This window comes from Fusarium falciforme, chromosome 11 (genome assembly GCF_026873545.1).
Source record: "Fusarium falciforme chromosome 11, complete sequence".
Taxonomy (NCBI): domain Eukaryota; kingdom Fungi; phylum Ascomycota; class Sordariomycetes; order Hypocreales; family Nectriaceae; genus Fusarium; species Fusarium falciforme.
The window spans coordinates 2,681,581-2,702,382 of NC_070554.1; the positions used below are offsets into that span (position 1 = coordinate 2,681,581).

The window sequence follows — 20,802 nt, forward strand, 5'->3', positions numbered from 1 at the left end:
CTCTTTGATTATAAAAGCTAGGTAGGTAAATAGCGACTATTATTAGAAAGTTAGAATTAGGCTAAATAGCATAGCATGCTACTTTAATTAGTAGGTATTAGATAAGGCTATATATATAGAATAAGTTATAAGAAAAATAAGGTTTTTTAAAATCTTAATAAAGCCTTAAATATTAATTTATCTTACTTAATAGCTATTAAGATAATATTAAAATATATATATAATATAATATAGTTTTTAATTTATTTTTTTAATAATTAAATATCTTATTTAATAAAGAATTATTAATTTTTCTATATAACATATATGCATAGCTTGCGTGGCAAACGAGCATGCGTGACAGCGCACTGTATCGCAAAAAATAGCTTACCCTATACTACTTAGCTAGTATAAGAAAAATAGCTATAAGCCTAAGAAGAGTAGTTTTATAAACCTAATTGTTTAGAAAATCTAAAAATAATTTTTTTATATTTTTAAAAAAGTCCCTTTATAAGGATATAGCTAAGTCTATAGTATAAATTTCCTTTCTTATATACTAGTTTATAAAGGATTTGTTTCGATTTTTTTTAAAGATTATATAATATAATTAATTATATGTAAAAGTCCTTATTATAAAGGTCTTTTATAAATATAATTCTAGAAAAATAAGCATATAAGATATAAGCCTAGGACTTTATTACCCTATAGTATAGCTTATGCGCTATCTTATAGCTTGCTTACCTAAGCTTTATATTCTTAGATAAGCAAGATATTAAGGAGTTACAATAATTCCCCATTTAGGTCCTATTACCCTTTTAGGAAGGGTCACGTGACTTCGGACTTAGGGCTCTTATAGAGCCCGATAAAGCCGATAAAGCCATGCCATTCTATAGGGTATTTCCTATCCGGTTTTAAATCTCTTAGTTTAAAACCTTTAAGGGTTTCAGCTTCTTCTAACTATAGCCCGGCTTTAAGCTATCCGTTTCTAGCAAAACTAATAGGGTTTTAAAGCCCGGAATTAGAGCTATCCGACGGTATAACTTTTATCCGAATCGGGCTAATAGATTCCGATCAATTAGCTATATAAGCTATAAACCCTCTCTTAGAAATAACTTCTTAGATCTTTAATTAATATAAGCAACAAGACTACCTATGAGAAGCTGGCCTTCTTCTTTATAACCTTATTTATTATTTTCCCCACTTTTATTGCTCTATGATACCTTATCTAGCTAATCAGCTTTTTATAAGGACTGATTCCTCTACCTATTCTCCTCCTATTTTAGTTACCTACCCTATACTATTTTCAGACTTTATCGTCTCTATTTTTCAGTCTTTTACATTATATAATAGATATAATATTAAAATTATAGCTATTTTAATCTATCCTTTAAATTTTAAGAAATTCTTTAATTATACTCTTTAAAGTAAAAAAATATTCTAGTATATATACTTATTTATAACATAAGCTATATATATATATTAACTTAATTAAAATAAATTACTTAAAAGTAATTTAAAAGTACTAAATATTATTATAATTAAATTTATGAATAATAATAATTAAATTATTTAATTTAATATTTTTAAAATTAATATTAATATTAATACCTTTAAAGTGATAATAATTAAAAATTAAAAGGAAAATTATATTTTAACTTAAATATATTTAATATATTAAAATATTATTTTACTTTATATAATTATTTTATAAATTTATATTATTTAATATAAATTTTTCCTTTTTATTAATATTTTAATAATTTTAGTTAGTATTTTATTATTTTATAATATTAAAATTAAAATAAAAATATTATAATTAATATTTTAGTAATTTTAATAATAAAAGCTTTATACTTAAAGCTTAAAGTCTTAATAAGCTTAAATTAATAAGGTTTATTTAGATAATTATTAATAATTTTAATAATATATTAAAATTACTTTTTATATCCTTATAAGAAATAATTTGTTATAATAAATTAATTACTAAATTTATATTTAGTTAATTATTAAAGAACTTATTAATAAAATTTTAATAATTCTTTTATATAATAAAAGTCTTTATTATATAAAGGTCTATTTTATATAAAATTCTAGAAAAGTAAACCTATGAGATATAAGCCTAGGATTTTATTACCCTATAGTATAGCTTAGGCGCTCTCTAATGGCCTGCTTACCTAAGCTATATATATGCTTAGATAAGCAAGATATTAAGAAGTTATAATATTGCTCTTTTAGGGCTTATTTCCCTTTTAGGAAGGTCACGTTATCTCGGGCTTAGGGCTTTATTATAAGCCTGATAACGCCGTTAAACCCGTCTCTTTCTATAGGGTTTTTTCCTATCCGGTTTTAAATATCCTAGTTTAAAACCCTATAAGTTTTAATATCTATTATGTCATAACTCGGCTTCTAGTTATCTGTTATTAGCAAAACTAATAGGGCTTTAAAGCCCGGAATTAGGGCGATCCGACGGTATAACTTTTATCCGAATCCGGCTAATAGATTCCGAGCAATTTACTATATAAGCTATATATCTTCTCTTAGAAATAGCTCCTCAGATCTTCAACCAATACAGACAATAAGAACACCAATCAAAAGCTGGTCTTCTCTATTTTAACCCTATATCTTCTTTGCCCCACTTTTATTGCTCTATGATTCATTACCTAGCCAATCAGCTTTTTATAAGGACTGATTCCACTACTTATTTACCTCCTATCTCTATTACCTACCCTATAGCCTTTAAAAACTATATTTCCTCTATTTTTTAGTCTTTTATATAAATCTCTTAGGCTATTTAAATAGTAATATATAACTTATTAATTAGGTATAATAAGGTGCTTTGCCATAGAATAGCTTAAGTATATTATATAATAAATGAATTTTTATTTATATACTAAATTATTATATTAAGTTTATATTAATAAATAATATAGTTATATAACTATAATTAAGGTAAATATTATATATAATAATATACTTAAAATATTAAATATAACTAAGTTATATTAGTAACGAAGGTAATTGTTACGACCCCCGCGGCTACGTCACGTGTTCTCCACAAATCCCGAGTCCCCGACCACCAATCATAGTAGGACCGATACCACTAAGGACTAATATTGTTCCTGGACCGCGTTGGTCTTAGAATAATATCGCGCTTTATCGCGATTGGCTTTACTTGGAGAAGCCCTAGTATATAGAATATACTTATTATACTTTCTTATGTAGTAGTTACCTTAGCTATTAATATAACTTGGTTATACTTAATACCTTTGAGTATATTACTAGATGTGATATCCCCTTATTTAAGTATAGCGCGATTAGTCTATTTGCTAATATAAACCTAGCACGACTGGTTTATCCCTTGGGAATATATATGATCGTTATATGTTGATAGCTCTTATTTAGAGGATTACTTGTGTTACCTTGAATAATATCGAACGTAATGGCTACTTAGGCGATTCCCGCGAATAATTACTAGTAGGTTTTACCTGCTAATTACCTACTTATACTTATTTTAATTAACCTAGACGAAGAAATGGACGATGTAGATAGCTTTGACGATGAGGAAAATGAATAACTGCGAGCCTAGATTACCGCTATGAGTGCGGAGATAGATGGACTCTGTGAATTTATCGAGAGAATAGGCGAAAACTAGTGTGTCTAGAACGCATAGTATCTGGATAATGTCTAGAATGTTACTAGCATAGTAGCTATCGCTATGAATGGAAGAGATATGGGAGAAATCCTAAAGCTAAACCCCCTAGAACCTTTCGATGGGACCGCCTATAAGCTACTTATATTCCTTACTTAGCTAAGGGCATTTATAATGTATTATCTAACGTAGTTTACCTTGCCCGCTAGTAAGGTCTAGTATACTATAGGAAGACTTAAGAACCACGCTGTAGTATGGTTTGAACCCGTTATGAGGGAATACCTTATGGCCCTAGCTAGCTAATACTTGCCCCGTACCCATTACCTCTACTCGGACTATGAAGCCTTTGAAGTAATATTCTGATAAGCCTTTGGAACTATCGACGAGAAGGTATAGGCCGAAAGGGAGATTAAGGCGCTCTGATAGACCTAATCCGCCTCGGAGTATGGAATGAAGTACCTCTAACTTGCCTCGAAGCTTAACTAGAATTAAGAACCTCTAATGTCTTTATTCTTTAATGGACTTAAGAAGGAAGTATAGGTAGAACTCTATAAAGAAGAATGACTTAATGACCTTGTCGAGTATATCGGTAGGGTAGTTAAGATTAATGATTAATAGTTCTCGTGGAAGAAACTTTAGAACCCTAAGTTTGGTAGTAATAAGGCTAATAACCCTTGCTTTGATGCTAACTAGGGTAAGAAGAGGCAGAATAATACCTCGTATGGCACTAACCTAGGACCTATGGAACTTAGAGTAACCCAATGGGGACCTAAGGATATTAAATATTATTATTGCTATAAGAAGGGTTATAAGGCTAATAAATGCCGTAAGAAATAATGAGATATTAAGGAGGGATGCTATTAACTAAAGCCGCGATAAAACCTTCTAGAAGGTAAGAAGCACTTAAATGCGACTAACTAGGATAGTGACCCCTAGATAGCTATTTGTACTACTAAGATACTTGGGATGGGACGAAAAGGATATAATAAGATAGGCATCTAGCCGGATGAATTAGATATGCTATATGACTAAGCCTACCTCTTAAAGGAATAGGCGGAATATAATGTCGCCTATGGAGTATACTATGGCTTAAGGCTATATACCGCAGAATAACCTCGTAAGAGCGGATGCTCGCATATTATGGAGTATGTGGGATGGAAACTACTCCTAGAGCCTAATAAGGAAGGATAATAACTAGGTAACTCCTTATTATAGCGAACCATCGCTGTGACTAAGTATGTAAAAAATAAAACCAAAGAACCCACGGCATTGACCTCGGCGCTATAACCACCCTTATCGGCAAGCGAATAAGCCGACTTTTAGGAAGCCGCTGCGGAAGGATTTGACTATAGGAAATGGATTATGGGATATGATAAATAGACCTGTATGCCTACTATAGTCTATCGCAGGGACTATTAATAGAATGACCCTATATAATGTAACCGCACCTTATGCCCCTAATATTAGACTAAGGTATCCTAGGAATATAATAAAATCTGCGAATAATAAAAGGCAGACCAATATGGCAGATTACTATGTAATAACTAGGTTGCCAAGGCAAGCAGTAGCAGTATTAACCGAACTAAGTTTGAGCACGATGCCCGGAAACTATAGAAGGAACTACGCCAAAGGCGCTTAAGGAAGCCCTAGAAGAGTGATGAAGAACTATAGAAAGAGGAAAACTACCCTTAACTATATGACGAAAATAATAATAGGTACTAGAATAGCCTAAGGGAAAGGTATATCTAGACGGCATGGGAGCATGTAGATATAGTAGATGAGTAAGAAATCTGTATTTGAGCCTATTATAGAGAGTTGGCTAAAAACCCCTGGCACCTAGAAGCATCTTTTAACCTATAAGATAATGTGAGAATGTACCTAATATACTAGGAGTATATTAGTATCTCTTAGATGTTATGCTAATATTATTAGTATAAAGCCTACTAGAAAGAAAAGTAGGAGTAAGATTGCTTCCTTATTATATTGCTATACTAGCTAAATAATAAACCCTACCTATAGTATAAAACGGAGGGTTATAAAGTAGTATATTAGTATAAATCTATTAGCGTCGCGAATATATAATATTCCTTAGAATTATATTATGTTATTTAGGAGAAGAAATGAATTACCTATAAAATCGAGGATTGGTAAAAGATGATTAGCTAGGAAGATAAAGAAAACCCAGGAGCCAAATAGAAATAGCAATATTAGGATTAGCTGTATAGCTAGGATAATGCATATGACTATAAAGCTTATGCCGATAGCGAATGCGAGTTTAATTATTTTAGCTACGTAATATTAAAAAACTAAATACCCTGTCTGGCATAGGGCAATGGATAGATAAATGAAAGAAAAAACTACCCTAAAGAGCCCTTTACTCTATAAATAGAGCATATAGGCGATGATGCCTAGAACTGAAAGTATAAGTTAAGGGTGAATAGTTAAATGCTTTAGTAGATAGCGGAGCTGAGTAGAATTACTTTAACTTAGCGATAGTAAATAGGCTTAAGCTACTATGGAGGCATAAATAAATGCCTTATTTAGTTATTAACCTAGAAGGAACCTCTTTTGATTATAATAATAGAGTTATTAATTATGAGATTAATTACTTTAAGGTTTTTATTAAAGGAAAGAACTAAGGGATATTATTTGATGTTATACCTAATAAGTACTATGATCTTATGCTTAGGTATCTATAGTTACGCCGATTTAACCTATATTTCAACTAGAGAACTAGCTAGGTGTTCTCTTTTAATAATAAGATACCCTCTACGATGAATAACGACTTAGATAGGAGATCTTAAACTTTTACTGAAGACGCTAGAGAAGCTAGGCAGAGGTAAATATAAGATACCTCTCTACCTAAAAGAATATGGCATAAATACTATAATAGATAGAAATAATAGAATTAGCGAATGATTATATATGTTATGAAATAATTTCATGAGTTAGAAGAAAACCTGGAATAAGTTAAGAAAATACTAGAAGAAGAACGACTTAAGAACATCCTATTATAATATTATATCTATGAGAAACTCTTTGCGGAAGAACTCGAAATGGGTTTATTAGAATATATATATTATGACCTTGAAATTAAGTTTATTGATGGGAAGTAACCTAGCTTTAGTAAACTTTACTTACTTAATGAAGTATAATTATTAGTGTTGAAGGAATATATTAAAGATATGCTATGGAAAGGATATATTAGGGAAAGTAAGTTATTTATTGGATACCTTGTTATATTTGTCCCGAAGAAGAATGGAAAGCTCTAACTCTATGTTGACTTTAGAATACTTAATGCTATTATAGTTAAGGATTATATATCGTTGCCTCTTATTAATAAGTTAAAGGATTGACTTTTTGGTATAAAGTATTTTACTATATTTAACCTTAAAGGAGCCTATAATCTTATTTAAATTAAGGAAGGATATAAGTAGAAAACTGCTTTTTGTACTAAGTATAGACTATTTGAATACCTTATTATGCCTTTTGGACTTATGAATGTACCTGCTGTATTCTAATGAATAATTAATAATGTGCTATAAGAATATCTAGATATATTCGTTGTATGTTACTTAGATAATATTCTTATCTTCTCTGAGACGAAAGAAGAATATATGGAATACGTCTATAAGGTACTATAAACACTATAAGATGCTAAGTTATTAGTGGAACCTAAGAAAAGTAAATTCTATGCCTTAGAGGTGGAATTCCTCGGATATATTATCTCTTATAATGAGATATATATAGACCCTAAGAAGGTCTTAGTAATCAAGGACTAGAAGGAACTAACCAATGTTAAGGAAGTATAAGCCTTCCTTGGTTTCGCTAATTACTACTATAGATTCCTTAAATGATTTAGGAAGATCGTAGTATTACTAATTAAACTTATAAAGAAAGATAAAACCTTCCTATTTGGGGCTAAGGCTAAGAAAGCTTTTGATTAAATTAAGGAACTTATCCTGAGTAAGCTAGTGCTTAAGATATTTGATTTATCCTGATAAATCGAACTCGAAATGGATGCCTTGGACTTCGTGCTAGGCACCTAGATTAGATAATGAGATGATAAAGGACTTTTATATCTTATCGCATTCTACTCCTATAAGCTATATAGAGTAGAGCTTAATTACCCTATTTATAATAAAGAATTCCTTGTAATTATTAATGCTTTTAAGGAATTTTAATATTACCTCCTTAGAAGTAAGTACTAGATTAAGATATATATAGATTATAAGAATATTACTTACTTCGCAAAAACCTAAGAACTTAGCGGATGATAACTATAATACGCCGAATACCTTTTAGAATTTGATTATATTATTATCCATATTAAAGGAACGGAGAATAGCAGGGTAGATGCTATTAGCTAATAATATGACCTAGATATTAGAAAGATTAAAGCTAAGGAGTAATTTCTGTACTTTATACTAGAAGGATACCTTGAATAGAAGTTTGTTAGGTAAATGCGGAAGCTAATACTCTTATTAGAATACCTTGCACTTATTAGAAAATATAAATGACTAGTTATAGATTCTATTAAGTATATACTAGGATACCGATGATGAAGCGATGGAGTATAGATGTATAAGGGGAAGATCTCTATTCCCGATGAAGTACTCTAAGCTATCTTTGACTATTATTACTACTAAGTTATACGTCATGGTAACCTAGAAGAGATAACTAAAGCTATATAATAATACTATGATGACTATAACCTCGAAAGTAGAATAGAAGGAAAAATGTATTGATGTAGAGGATGCTAAGGGAAGACTGCTGGCGCTAAGTGGGACGATGGGCTAATACCCCTACTGGAGTACCTTTAGCTTATTAGAAGCTGTGGAAAATAAATTATTGATTTTATGGACTATGTATGAGGATATGACTGAAGGGAAGATAGACTCCTTATGTTTTATAGAGGAATTATTATTCCTAATAAAGTATTTAAACTAATCTTCTAATATTACTATAACCTATTTCCCTATGATAGAAACCACTGGTTAATGTTTAAATGAATAAACCGTATCTATAATAACGACTAGTTTAAATAGAAAATCAAATAATGGACGCGAAACTATATAAACTGTAACCCTAATACTAAAACTACTACCTATGAATGGGATAGGGTTATAGGAATACCCCACTGAATTATTGGTATAACCTATACTATGGAATAGGGTAATCTACTCTTAAAGTAGATCTAGGAATATAATAAATAACTCTTAGACGATGAGAAAATAGATAAGTAATAAGTCTTGGATGAATTGTAATATGGCCTTATATGCGAAATATATAGCTACTTATTGTATGGATACTAAGGAATTAATAAAACCCTAGAATAAGTTAAGATAATATTTACCTTTCCTAATATAAAGAAAACTGTCGCAATAGTTATTAAATAATGCGACCTCTGCGTAAAGACTAAGGCATGATGCTATAAACCCTATGGTAAGCTATAATTACTCCTAGTTATATAATAACTATGGGATTTTATTACTATGGATTTTATTATTAAACTACCCCTATTAGAAGAATTAGCTACTAGAAACTTCTATGATAGTATTTTTATTATCGTGGATAGACTTATGAAATTTTCTTATTTTATACCCTATAGAGAATCGATAATGGCAGAAGAATTTACCTACCTTTTTTACTTCTATGTCGCTAAGATATATAGCATATTATTTAAAATCATTATGGATCGAGGACTATTATTTGCTTTAAAATTCTAGCAAAGCCTTATAGGATACTTGGGAATTAATTATAAACTCTCTATAGTATACCATAAGGAGATAGATGGTTAGACTGAATGCATAAATTAAACACTGGAATAATACCTTTGATGCTATATTAATTACGAATAAACCAATTAGGTTAAAAAGCTATTAGCTGTATAGCTTGCCTATAATATAGCTATAAATAAAAGTATAAAGATTATATTAGCTTATGCTAATTTCGGATTTATATTAGATGTATACTGATAAATATGAGATATTATTATTAATCCTAAAGTAATCCTTACTAGTAATTAGCTAAAGAACCTATATAAAGAAATAAGAATAAAACTCGAGTTTATTAGAAATAAAATAATAAACTATGCTAATAAGAAAAGAATTAAGGGATTGATCTTCTTAGAGGGAGATATGGTCTATTTTATAATAAAAAATATCGAGATAAAATAATAAAATAAAAAACTTAACTATAAATATATCGGATTATATAAGGTTAAATAGAAAATCTTAGAAAATAACTATGAATTAGACTTACTACTAAAAGTTAAGCTTTATCTAATTATTTATATTTTATTACTTAAATTAATAGAAAACACTATCTAAGTTAGAATTGGCAATGAATTAGAAATAGAAGTTAATGGACTAGAGGAATATATTATAGAGATTATCCTTAATATAGATAAGATTAATAGTAAAATAATATATTTTATTAAATAGAAGGACTACCCCGACTTAGAAAATATATAGGAACCTCTAGAATACCTTACTAGTGCGTAATGCCTTCTAAAGAACTTCTATTAATAATGCTGGGATTAAATAAAGGCGAAGCATTAAGGAAGTCGTCGCCTAGACCAAGGGACGCCTAGTTAATATTATTAGGAATATGATTAACCTGAAGATTATGAATAATAGCGTCTTTATAAGCATCTAGCATAGATAAGATACTGTCCTGCTGCTCTACCTCTTGGAGACCCTGATGGGTGGCCTTTAAATGCTTTTCCTTTACCTGGGCCCGAATCTTATGAATGCGCGATAAATGACCCGCGGTAGTAGCTAGATGAGACTATAGTATAGCTATCTCTTTATGAAGCTTTAGTAGGTTATTACTGGCCTCGCCCTTGTCTATCTCTAATTTCCTTTCTTGCTTTATTAAATTAGTAATTATAGATACCGTTAAGAATAAGGAGTCTGGCGAGAAAATAGGGTAAACTGGACTTATGGGATAATGCTATATGGGTATTATTATAAGACTTCTTGCTATAGATATACTCGCTATAGCGAGTAGAATCTGTAGATATTAGGCACTTCTTGCCCGAATGAAAATAGCGAGTATAAGGCATATTAGCCTCTTTGTTGGTAAATTTAATAGAGAGGGCAAGAGTGTTGATTTTTTTGTCTTTATGGGAAGACTATTTAGAGATATGGTTAGATATCGCGCGATATAATAATAAAAGGTCTAAGTTGGTATGCACTGAAATAGAATTAGGGAGATAAAGGTATGTAGGTCTTAAGGGTAAGACCTAACGGAGGGGAGGCATTGTATTATAACCCCCGCGGCTATGTCACGTGTTCTCTATAAATCCCGAGTCCCCGACCACTAATCATAATAGGACTGACACCACTAAGGACCGATATCGTTCCTAGACCGCGTTGGTCCTAGAATGATATCGCGCCTTATCGCGATTGGCTTTACTCGGAGAAGCCCTAGTATATAGAACATACTTATTGCACTTTCCTATGTAGTAGCTACCTTAGCTATTAATATAACTTGGTTATACTTAATACCTTTGAGCATATTACTAGATGTGATACCCCTTTGTTTAAGCACAGCGCGACTAATCTATCTGCTAATATAAACCCAGCACGACCGGTTTATCCCTTGGGAACATACACGATCGTCATAGTAATTAATATATAAAAAAAATATAAATATATTTTATATACTTTAATATAGTCCTTAGATTAATATCCTTATTATGTAGTTTAAGGTAAGACTAATATTTTTAATACTTATTCCTTAGACTAATATAAGTAAAGTTTAGTCCCTTTAGTTTTATGCCTAGTTAGGTATTTTTTGCCATATTTCCCCGCCTAGTCTATGTCATGGCCGTGACACGCTGAGAGAATTTCTTCTCCGCTCCATTGTAATGCCGCTTATGACCGCCCTAATCTCCAAGGGTCATGTGTCACCTCTGTTCGATCCACCTTCAGCCAGCTTTTTCCATTGACATGCTGTACCAATTAATGCCGCTGCAATGAATGACTTGCAAGCGGAATCGCCCGGAGTCTCGCCTATGTGGCGCAAGTCTCATGCTTGCAATGAGTGTAAGCGCCGCAAGGTGCGGTGCTCTGGAGGTACAAGATGCTCCAACTGCACTCGAGATAGAAAGGAATGCAAGTATAACTCGGGCCTACAAACGCTTACAGCACTTCAAAGGCCAGTTTTATCGCCCTGGCTTAGTTCAAATGTACCCACGCTGACGCGCCCATAACAGGCAATTAAGCCGAGCGGAAAACCTGATCGCATCTATTGAAAAGGCATGGGTTGTTCACTTGCCAGACGTCAAGATGCAAGATGCCATTCGGCAACTCGAATCAGAAAGCGCAGATTTACCTCGCCATGAGACTCCTGTCGCCCTTCCAGAGCCTCCAGAGATGTCATACAGGCCGACGGCAAACGAACACCCAGCTGACGCGAGTCCCGCGGAATATAGCAACGCAGAAGACTATGAGTTTGATGAATCGCAGGATTTTGACAACTCCACTGATGGCATGGGATCTCTTATTACGGAACCAGGAAAGGTCGGCTATACTGGCCCTCAGTCTGGCGTTGCAGCCTTGAAGTTCCTCCAAACACTACACTCGTACATCCCCGCCGATTGCGGAAGACCGCTTCCATTGGATGAGCCTGATACGCGCAGCACAGCAGAAGCATCATCCGCCGATGTCTCGCGCTACATAACGGATTATTTTACCATGTATCATACTGCTTATCCTGTTCTTCATGAGGGGACCTTCCGTGCTCGTGTTTCAGGTAGATCACCCCGTGCTACTTGCAGGAACTGATCATTGACCGTATCTTAGGTGCGCTGGCCAAACCACGAGATGGCTCATGGCCGCTGTTGTATAACATCGTTATCGCCATAGGAGCCTTTGTTGGCGGAACTGATGGGTCGAATGCGGACGTCCCTTTCTACAAGAAAGCCCGCCAAAACCTGACTATGGATATCCTGGAGAAAGGATCACTCAGCTATGTTCAAGGTCTAGTACTAATGGCCAATTACCTGCAAAAGCGCAATAAGCCCAATTCTGGGTTCGTTCTCATCGGAATTGGTTTCAGTATGGCACTTGCGATTGGCCTCCATCGCGAATTTGGCTTGCCGAGCTCGAGCCCATTTACCATGGAGCTTCGTCGAAGGGCATGGTGGACTTTGTTTATCTTCGTGTCTGGGGCACAACTAACTCTTGGAAGACCGCCCGTCTCCCTCGTGGGCGTCAATGTTCGACCCCCATCCAATCTGGATGACCAGGACCTTGCTGTGGATATGGAACGATTGCCGGATCCAAAAGGAGGCCCGACCATGACATCTTGTCTGATCCATCAGATCAAGCTGGCAAAAATCGCCAACATGGTTCAGGTCGAGCTGCTTACCCACCAAATACCGAGTCACAATAGAGCGACTACACTGGGCCAGAATATCGCGAAATGGCGCCAAGATCTCCCCTCCTGTTTTGATGAGCAACTGACACTGGAAACATGGTTCGAAATCCCGAAGCGAATCCTCATATGGCGGTCTTTCCACCTCCGCATAATTCTCAACAGACCGATCCTGTTCAAGACCATTACGGCGAGAGAAAAGCTCGAGACAACGATTGGGCCGATATCCGCCTGTCTTGCAGCGGCTGACGAGTGCGTGGATTCCATATGCGGCTACCTTGAAGGTCGAATTGAGCATCCACGAGGTTTGGCATGGTATGCTACGTATTGGCTCATCACAGCCAGTTTTGTGCAGGCAACTTGCTACATGTATGATCCTGCACACACTCTCGCGCCGGCGTGGAGACGTCACTTGAAACGGGCTGTGCATTGCTTGTCGAACTTGGGGGCCACGCACGGCATGGCCTTACGGGCTCAGGACATCCTTAGGAAGTTGCTTGGTATGTTCAATGAATTCGCGCAAATGGAGCTCTCACTGACAACCACAGACCAAAGCGAACTTCTATCCTTTTTTGGGGCACCTGGGACCGCGCCAGCTAATGGTTTACAAGGAGTCTCGCTGAATGCATGGGACCCTACTGCTCAGGGTCCATCTCCCTCCCACAATTCGGCTGTTCAAGACCAGACAGACACGATTTTCTTCGGAGAAGGGGGTATGTCATTTCCCTGGTATGCCCAAGGCTCATCAGATGCGGAACTCCTTGACGCAACTGGAGGGATCATGCTACAGGGAAGCTCGGATGTTCGGGGACCGTACTTTGAGTGCGGATCTTGGATGCCTGCATAAAGATAATAATATTGCTTCTACAGCCAATCGATTTTGATAACCTTCATGGGATGGATTGAGGTAACAGCTTATATGTACAGCATTCCACCATTGGCGCACACAACGTCCCCAGACACCCATCTCGATCGTTCCTCACACAGGAAGCCTACAATCTCCGCAACATCGTTCTCCGTTCCCGCCCTTGGAGCAGCTGGGGTCTTTTTGTTCTGCTCCTCCATCCGAGCTAAATGCACTTCTCCAGCTGCTTTATACATGTCCGTATCCACAGGTCCGGGATTAACCGCATTCACTGTGACGCCGTATCTGTGTCCTAGTTCTGTTGCCCAAACACGGGTCAAAGCCTCAACAGCCGCCTTGGATGCCGAGTATACTGACTGTGTGGCATAGCCACCTCTCGCAGAAATAGATGAGATATTCACAATGCGTCCGCCGGCATTGACGTATCGGAGGAAGCCTTGCGTCATGAAGATGACTGCGCGAACGTTGACGTTCAGTATTCTATCATACTCCTCGAGCGTTATCTCTTCGAGGAGGGTTGCAGCGGACCCAAGGCCGGCATTGTTGACGAGGATGTCGACCTTCGAGACATTGAAGGCGGCGAGGGTAGAGGCGAGGACGGCTTCTGGGGAGGAAGGAGATGCAGCGTCAGCTTGGATCGCATGGGCAGAGGAGCCGAGATCTTGGGCTTTGCGCACAAGAGCATCCGCGTGAGGTTTAGAGGATGCGGAAACATAGGTAAAGGCAACCTATACTGTTGGTTTAGCATGTGTCTCGACAAGTTTGGGCTGGAGGTTAATACAGACCCTGGCACCTTGTTTCGCCAAGGTGAGAACAATGCCTTTGCCAATCCCACGAGCCCCTCCCGTGACGATAGCAACCTTGCCCGCTAGTGACATGTTTGTTGACCTTGCTGTGACACATGATGCTACTCAGACGCGTCTGCGCGTCTTAGATATATAATATCCGACAGATATGGATGACACCAGCCATTCCTACATTAGTGCCTGTGGGGAAGCCTGAGAGCACGCTCGGAGGAACCGCCGAGCGCGAAGTCTAAACAACTGGATCCTTGTGGAGGGATCTCCGAGAACGAGATGGAGACATGGAACCGCACGTGCTTTCGCCTCCGATGCTACACTGGCCACTCTTACGCCAACGGATGCCGAAATGGGGACAAATATGCATCGTCTGACAGATTCGTCGGCGGTACTCCGCTCGGAGTGCTTCCTCGGCGCCGTCACCACTTTGAGCCCGCTTGTCCGATACAGGAGCAAAGAGATTTTCTTATCCCCTCGACTGTGTTAAGGCTCCAGTTGGGTCACTACAGGGATATCTAACCAATGAAATTGCACAATATGAATGGTACATTATTTCTCACCTAAATTGACCTATGATACAAGTCCCAACAATATTTTGAGTTACAAATCGCGACATCACACTGCTTACATCCCCGCCTTGTTTGATGCCTCCTTTTATTGCTGCTGACCGGCCATACTCATGCTCCCGGTAGCTGTTACCCTCCCGGATGAAGCTTTAATCGTCATATGCATTGAGGGCCTCGGCAGGTATTGATTGAGAGCCCATTAATAACTTTAGAATGATTTGCATGATGTTTTTGGTGGGAATAATTGATGATGCATCGTCACAGGTTCGCCGCAGGTACCTGTCATGTGACAGGGGTGATGTGGGACGGAATACCTTCTGGAGCATGAACACAATCGAGGGGATAGGAGATTAAAAGATATTTGCCAAACACGTCTTCAAGCTCTGGATAGAAGTTCTGAGGGTCACAACACCAGAAAAGCCATTCCCCCTATCGTTTGGCAAGTATTGATTAGCAATAATGTACTTGGACACATACTATGGCCTTGCTGGTATTAGAACATCACATGAGGCGAACGTTACATGAAAGTCGCCTGATCTTGTACATCAACATGAATAGAACTAGTTCTACATAACCCGGCTATTGACGCTCACATACCGCAGGTTCTAGTGTCAGCTGTGGGTCTCAATTCCTTGGAACCGGATCTGCGGGCGCTGTATTCTAGAATTGATGAAGGGAAATTTTGATTCCGTGTCCATGACTTCAAGAAGACGGTAAAGGAGAGGCATGGGGGCGGGAAATATCGTTGTGTGTCGCATATCACCACTAGGTTCGTGCGACTGGATATGAAACGCGGCCCGTACCTTGTGGTTGTATATCCGGTTTCACATCTAGCTTATCGCATCAAGGATTCCAATTCTAACGACATGAGCTTAAATCGCTGTGCATGAACAAATAGCTGTTCAATTTTTCCTTTATTCTTCAGATAATTCTCATCAATTGACTGGTGCCATCAATGATCCCAGTGGAGGCAGTCGTTTGACATTGTGGTTAGAGTCTAGTCTAGTTTAAAGGACTTTTCTTCCCTGCCGGTATCTGCGGTAGATTTCAGGTCACCAAGTCGTTCAATCGTCAATGATTTGAACTTTAATAGCCCTGGCCGCCGGATTCGAAGCCGCTTGAAACGCTTCTATGCCCTCATCTAGCTTGAATCGGTGTGTAACAAGTGGCTTCAAGTCGATCAGCCCCTCAGTCACAAGACTGATTGCCTTGGGGTAGGTGTCATGGTATCGATATTGGAAGCGAAGGTCAATCTCTTTCGACGAGAGGTGCATGAAAGGGATATTCTGAAAGTCCTTCCCAACACCAATGACAAAGACGGAGGCTCCAAACGCCGCAGCCTGTATGCGTGAGTAAATGGTAACATCCTTGGCGTTACTGGGTATTACTTACATAAATTGCGGCATGGATACTAGACTCTACCCCCGTGCACTCCAAGACTAGTCGTGCCTCTGCCCCCAAGGCGTCTACCATTTTCTTACCCAGGCCCTTAGCATCATCACCGCGCTCAACGCGGACGGTGCGAACCCGCGGAACGAGCTGCTGGGCCTTGGCTAGGCGGTTCTCATCTAGGTCGGTGATGACGATCGGTGCCGCACCCGCTGCATGAGCAGCCAGAAGAGTCACCAGGCCGATAGGCCCAGCGCCACAAATGACCAGCGGCTGCCCGAGACGAAGGTTGGACCTGTCGATACCGGCGAGAGCCACCGACAGAGGCTCAAGCAGCGAACCTTCCTCGTAGCTAAGGCTATCAGGCAAAGAATGCAGCCAGGCCTCAGGGTGGACGTGGTAACGACGTAGTGTACCATGGTAAGGGGGAGTCGAGAAGAAGACGACTTCAGGACAAGCGTTGTACTGGCCGGTTCTGCAGTAGTAACACGTCGGTTTGGAGCAAGGAATCCCGCATTCAAGGGCGACTCTGTCACCTGGATGGGTGGAATGTCAATGTTGGCCATTCTCTGACAGGCATTAAGCAAATAATCACGTACCTGGCTTGAATCTCGTCACGTCTTTTCCTGTTTTGATCACCACCCCTGAGCTTTCATGGCCAAGACCGTTCTCGCCACACACAACCATGTCACCGATATGGCCGTGCTTCCAGAAGTGCACATCTGAGCCACAGATGCCCGTTGCGCGGACATGGACCAGGCAGTCCGTGGGGCCTGGCTCCGGGATGTTCGTCTCGATGAGATGCAGGTTGTGAGCTGGGTTGGTTTGAACCGCAACATTGTGCGGCTTCCGCTGTAGGACCTCGGTTACGGATGCCATTATTGCAATGTACTTGCTGAAGGATGATTATTCATGTCCTTTGGTTCAGTGAATGACGGGGTATAGGCTTTCAAATACTTGTGTACTCTACTCTACATACTACAAGGCATTCTCCAACCGACCGACCTGGTGGTGGTATCAGCCGCACCAAACTCGGGCACGATGCGAAGTAGTGCGGCCGTTAAGCGTATCTCCGTAATTGCAGCTCGGAGGAAGCACCGAGGAAGAACGAGGGAGGAATTAGATACGTTTGCTTGTACTAGAAACGGCTCTGTTTGCCACGAGGCGTTCTCTGACCAGCCTGCCCGGTGGCGCTATTATACTAACTGACCTCGGGCACGATGCCGATTGGTGCGGCTGTTAAGTACATCTCCATAATGCGGCTCGGAGGAAGCACCGAGGAAGACCTAAGAGAAAATGAGATGAGTTTACTTGTACTGGAAACTGACTCAAGTCAGTGACACTCTGGCTCGGAGGTACTCCGAGCCGCTGCATAGCAGTCCCTCAAGCCTCCGCAGTGGTGTCATGCGAAGGAAAGTGATCTCACGCTACCCCAGATTCTCCGCATTAGAGGAAAGATGGGGAACATGAGTATAATACAACAACGTGTCGCACGCTCCACTTCGATATTCACCCCCGTCCAGAACAACTCATTACAACCAAAATAACCATGCCTTATCGCATTGAGCAAGCCGAACAGTATGAGCATCCTCTCTTATACTCATCCTAGCCGAATCACTAACTGATTGTTCTTTGCAACAGCCTGGAAACCCCCGTCGACAAAGCGCGGCGGCAGAGCGTTGCCAGCATGGCGCAGAATGCTACCGGCGAGTGAGTACCAGACTCAGGGCAGCGGATGTGTATCGATTCTGACATTCCAAGGATTAAAAACCCACTCGCCGGCGTACCAAAGGCAGAGCTCCTTCGAGACGTCGAAACTTACGCCCAGGAGCATGCATTGAATGAGGCACTGCCATACCTCCGGAAAGGCGCCCTTGTTGCCCAAAACCCCGGTGACCTGGAGTCGCTCGAAGATTTGAATGAAGAAGACCGGAAAATTCTCAGAGACGAGCATGAACACCGATGGAGGCACCCAAGATCGCTCTACTATACTATCCTCTTGAATTCCATTTCCGCTGCCATCCAGGGTTGGGACCAGACGGGTTCAAACGGAGCCAACTTGTCGTTCCCGCAAGCCTTCGACATTGCGGATACTGGCAAGGCTTGCACAGCCGCCGGTACTTGCGAAAGGAATTCTTGGATCGTTGGGGCCATCAATGGCGCGCCGTACATGGCTATCGCCCTTTTGTAAGTTCCGCACTCTAAGCAAGTGCGTGCCGGCTCATGCTGACCTTGTCAGTGCTTGCTGGCTCTCCGACCCTCTGAACGATCTCATCGGCCGCCGAGGAGCAATCTTTGTTGGCGCCATCTTCAGCCTGTTCGCCCCCATAGGCCAAGCCCTTGCTCAAAGTTGGCCGCAAATATTGATTTGCAGAATTCTACTTGGCATTGGAATGGGCCTCAAGGAGGTCACAGTTCCCGTCTTCTCAGCCGAGAATGCACCTACCAGCATCCGCGGAGCTTTGGTGATGTCATGGCAGCTCTTTGTTGCTTTCGGTATCATGCTAGGCTTCACCGCAAATCTTGTCGTGGTTAGCACCGGAGACATCGCTTGGAGGCTTCAATTTGGGTCAGCATTTATTCCAGCAGTTCCGCTACTCATTGGAATTTACTTTGCCCCAGAGTCTCCTAGATGGTTGATCAAGAAGGGCAGGCATGCCAAAGCATACAGGTCGCTTCTCCGACTCCGCAACTCACCACTCCAAGCTGCCAGGGATCTGTATTACATTCACTCGCAGTTACTCGCCGAGGAGGTGTTGTTAAAAGAGGAGGGACTTGACAAGGCGAACTTTTTCGCAAGAGCGGTGGAACTGTTCACCGTTCCCCGAGTGCGTCGGGCAACGCAGGCTTCTGGAATCATCATGATTGCCCAGCAGATGTGCGGTAGTAAGCCTGCCTCTCCTAGATGATGTGGATCAAATATCAGAAGTGCCTCTAACAACCCTTGAACACAGTCAATATCATTGCTTTCTACTCATCGACTATCTTTTCCCAAGCGGGAGCGAGCAAAATTACAGCGCTGCTCGTGTCATGGGGTTTTGGAATGGTATGTTAACCAGCCTCAAACCCGCAACTCATCACATTACTCGAGATTAATTCCGATAGACAATGTTCGCTTTTGCTTTCCCAGCCCTATACACGATCGACACTTGGGGCCGTCGCGTCCTTCTCATCGCCACATTCCCTTTCATGTTCCTCACTCTGCTCGGGACAGGCATGTCGTTTTATATCCCTGAATCCTCCAATGCTCACCTTGGTCTGATTGCATTTTTCATCTTTGCATTTGTTGCCTTTTACTCCCCCGGAGAAGGTCCCTGTGCGTTTGTCTACTCTGCCGAGGTCTTCCCCCTTTCCCACAGGGAGATGGGCATGTCGTGGGCGGTGGCGACAAATAACTTTTGGGCTGCTGTATTGGGACTTACATTCCCGCGCATGCTGCTCGCATTCACCCCTGCAGGAAGTTTTGGGTTCTATGCAGGATTGAACGTCGTGGCGCTCGTGGCAATCTTCTTGTTTATGCCGGAGACGAGCAAGAGGAGCCTAGAGGAACTCGACTATGTTTTCGCTGTCCCAACAACAGTTCATGCGAAATACCAACTCACAAAGGTTTTGCCGTGGTGGGTCAAGAGATATGTGCTTCGCCAAAAGGATGCAGTCGAACCAGAACTGTATCATTTTGAGAGCATCGAGGCATACCCGAGGGGAATGAATCGCACAGATGACCGGGATGAGAAGAATTAGCTGCTTCTGCAAATATTCATAACCAGGGTCGCTCATTGACAGTAGTGGGATATAGACCTTCTTAACAAGTCATGGCGAATGTTCTAATTCAGGGGATAGTTGAACTACTCGATGTGGTCTGATATGTGTTATTTATAGCTACTAGTATATTATGTATATAACTTATATTACTACTACCCTACGGTATAATATATCGCGGCCTAATAGACCTCACGGTCACGTAACTAGGAAACTAACCCACTATACTAACTAATTAATATAGGAGTATAATAAATTATACTTAGATATTATAAGCCTATTATAATCTAGGGAAGGCTTATATTAGATCATAGCCTATAGGCCATAATCTATGGTAATTTAACTCTAAGGACCTTAATGTATAAAATGTATTTACTTATATGCTTATAAGTATTAATTACCTTAGCT

At 39.4% G+C, this 20,802-nt stretch overlaps 4 protein-coding genes across 4 annotated transcripts; 2 read left to right on the plus strand and 2 right to left on the minus strand.

The window, feature by feature from the left end:
* Positions 1–11,612: 11,612 nt before the first annotated feature.
* NCS54_01374300 (Zn(2)-C6 fungal-type domain-containing protein) lies at positions 11,613–13,862 on the plus strand (the record flags this gene model as incomplete). The annotated part of the gene is made up of 4 exons (XM_053158916.1): positions 11,613–11,794; positions 11,853–12,391; positions 12,442–13,515; positions 13,564–13,862. 4 exons carry the CDS (start codon positions 11,613–11,615, stop codon positions 13,860–13,862), a joined length of 2,094 nt encoding a protein of 697 aa, XP_053014891.1.
* Positions 13,863–13,930: 68 nt separating this feature from the next.
* On the minus strand, positions 13,931–14,758 carry NCS54_01374400 (Hypothetical protein; the record flags this gene model as incomplete). The annotated part of the gene is made up of 2 exons (XM_053158917.1): positions 13,931–14,608; positions 14,666–14,758. The coding sequence occupies 2 exons, from the start codon at positions 14,756–14,758 to the stop codon at positions 13,931–13,933; spliced, it is 771 nt and encodes a 256-aa protein (XP_053014892.1).
* Positions 14,759–16,310: 1,552 nt separating this feature from the next.
* NCS54_01374500 (Hypothetical protein) lies at positions 16,311–17,514 on the minus strand (the record flags this gene model as incomplete). Its single annotated transcript, XM_053158918.1, has 3 exons — positions 16,311–16,586; positions 16,639–17,171; positions 17,235–17,514. 3 exons carry the CDS (start codon positions 17,512–17,514, stop codon positions 16,311–16,313), a joined length of 1,089 nt encoding a protein of 362 aa, XP_053014893.1.
* A 670-nt stretch (positions 17,515–18,184) lies between these two features.
* On the plus strand, positions 18,185–20,376 carry NCS54_01374600 (MFS domain-containing protein; the record flags this gene model as incomplete). The annotated part of the gene is made up of 6 exons (XM_053158919.1): positions 18,185–18,213; positions 18,277–18,345; positions 18,397–18,822; positions 18,875–19,521; positions 19,590–19,681; positions 19,741–20,376. 6 exons carry the CDS (start codon positions 18,185–18,187, stop codon positions 20,374–20,376), a joined length of 1,899 nt encoding a protein of 632 aa, XP_053014894.1.
* Between the last annotated feature and the right edge of the window lie 426 nt (positions 20,377–20,802).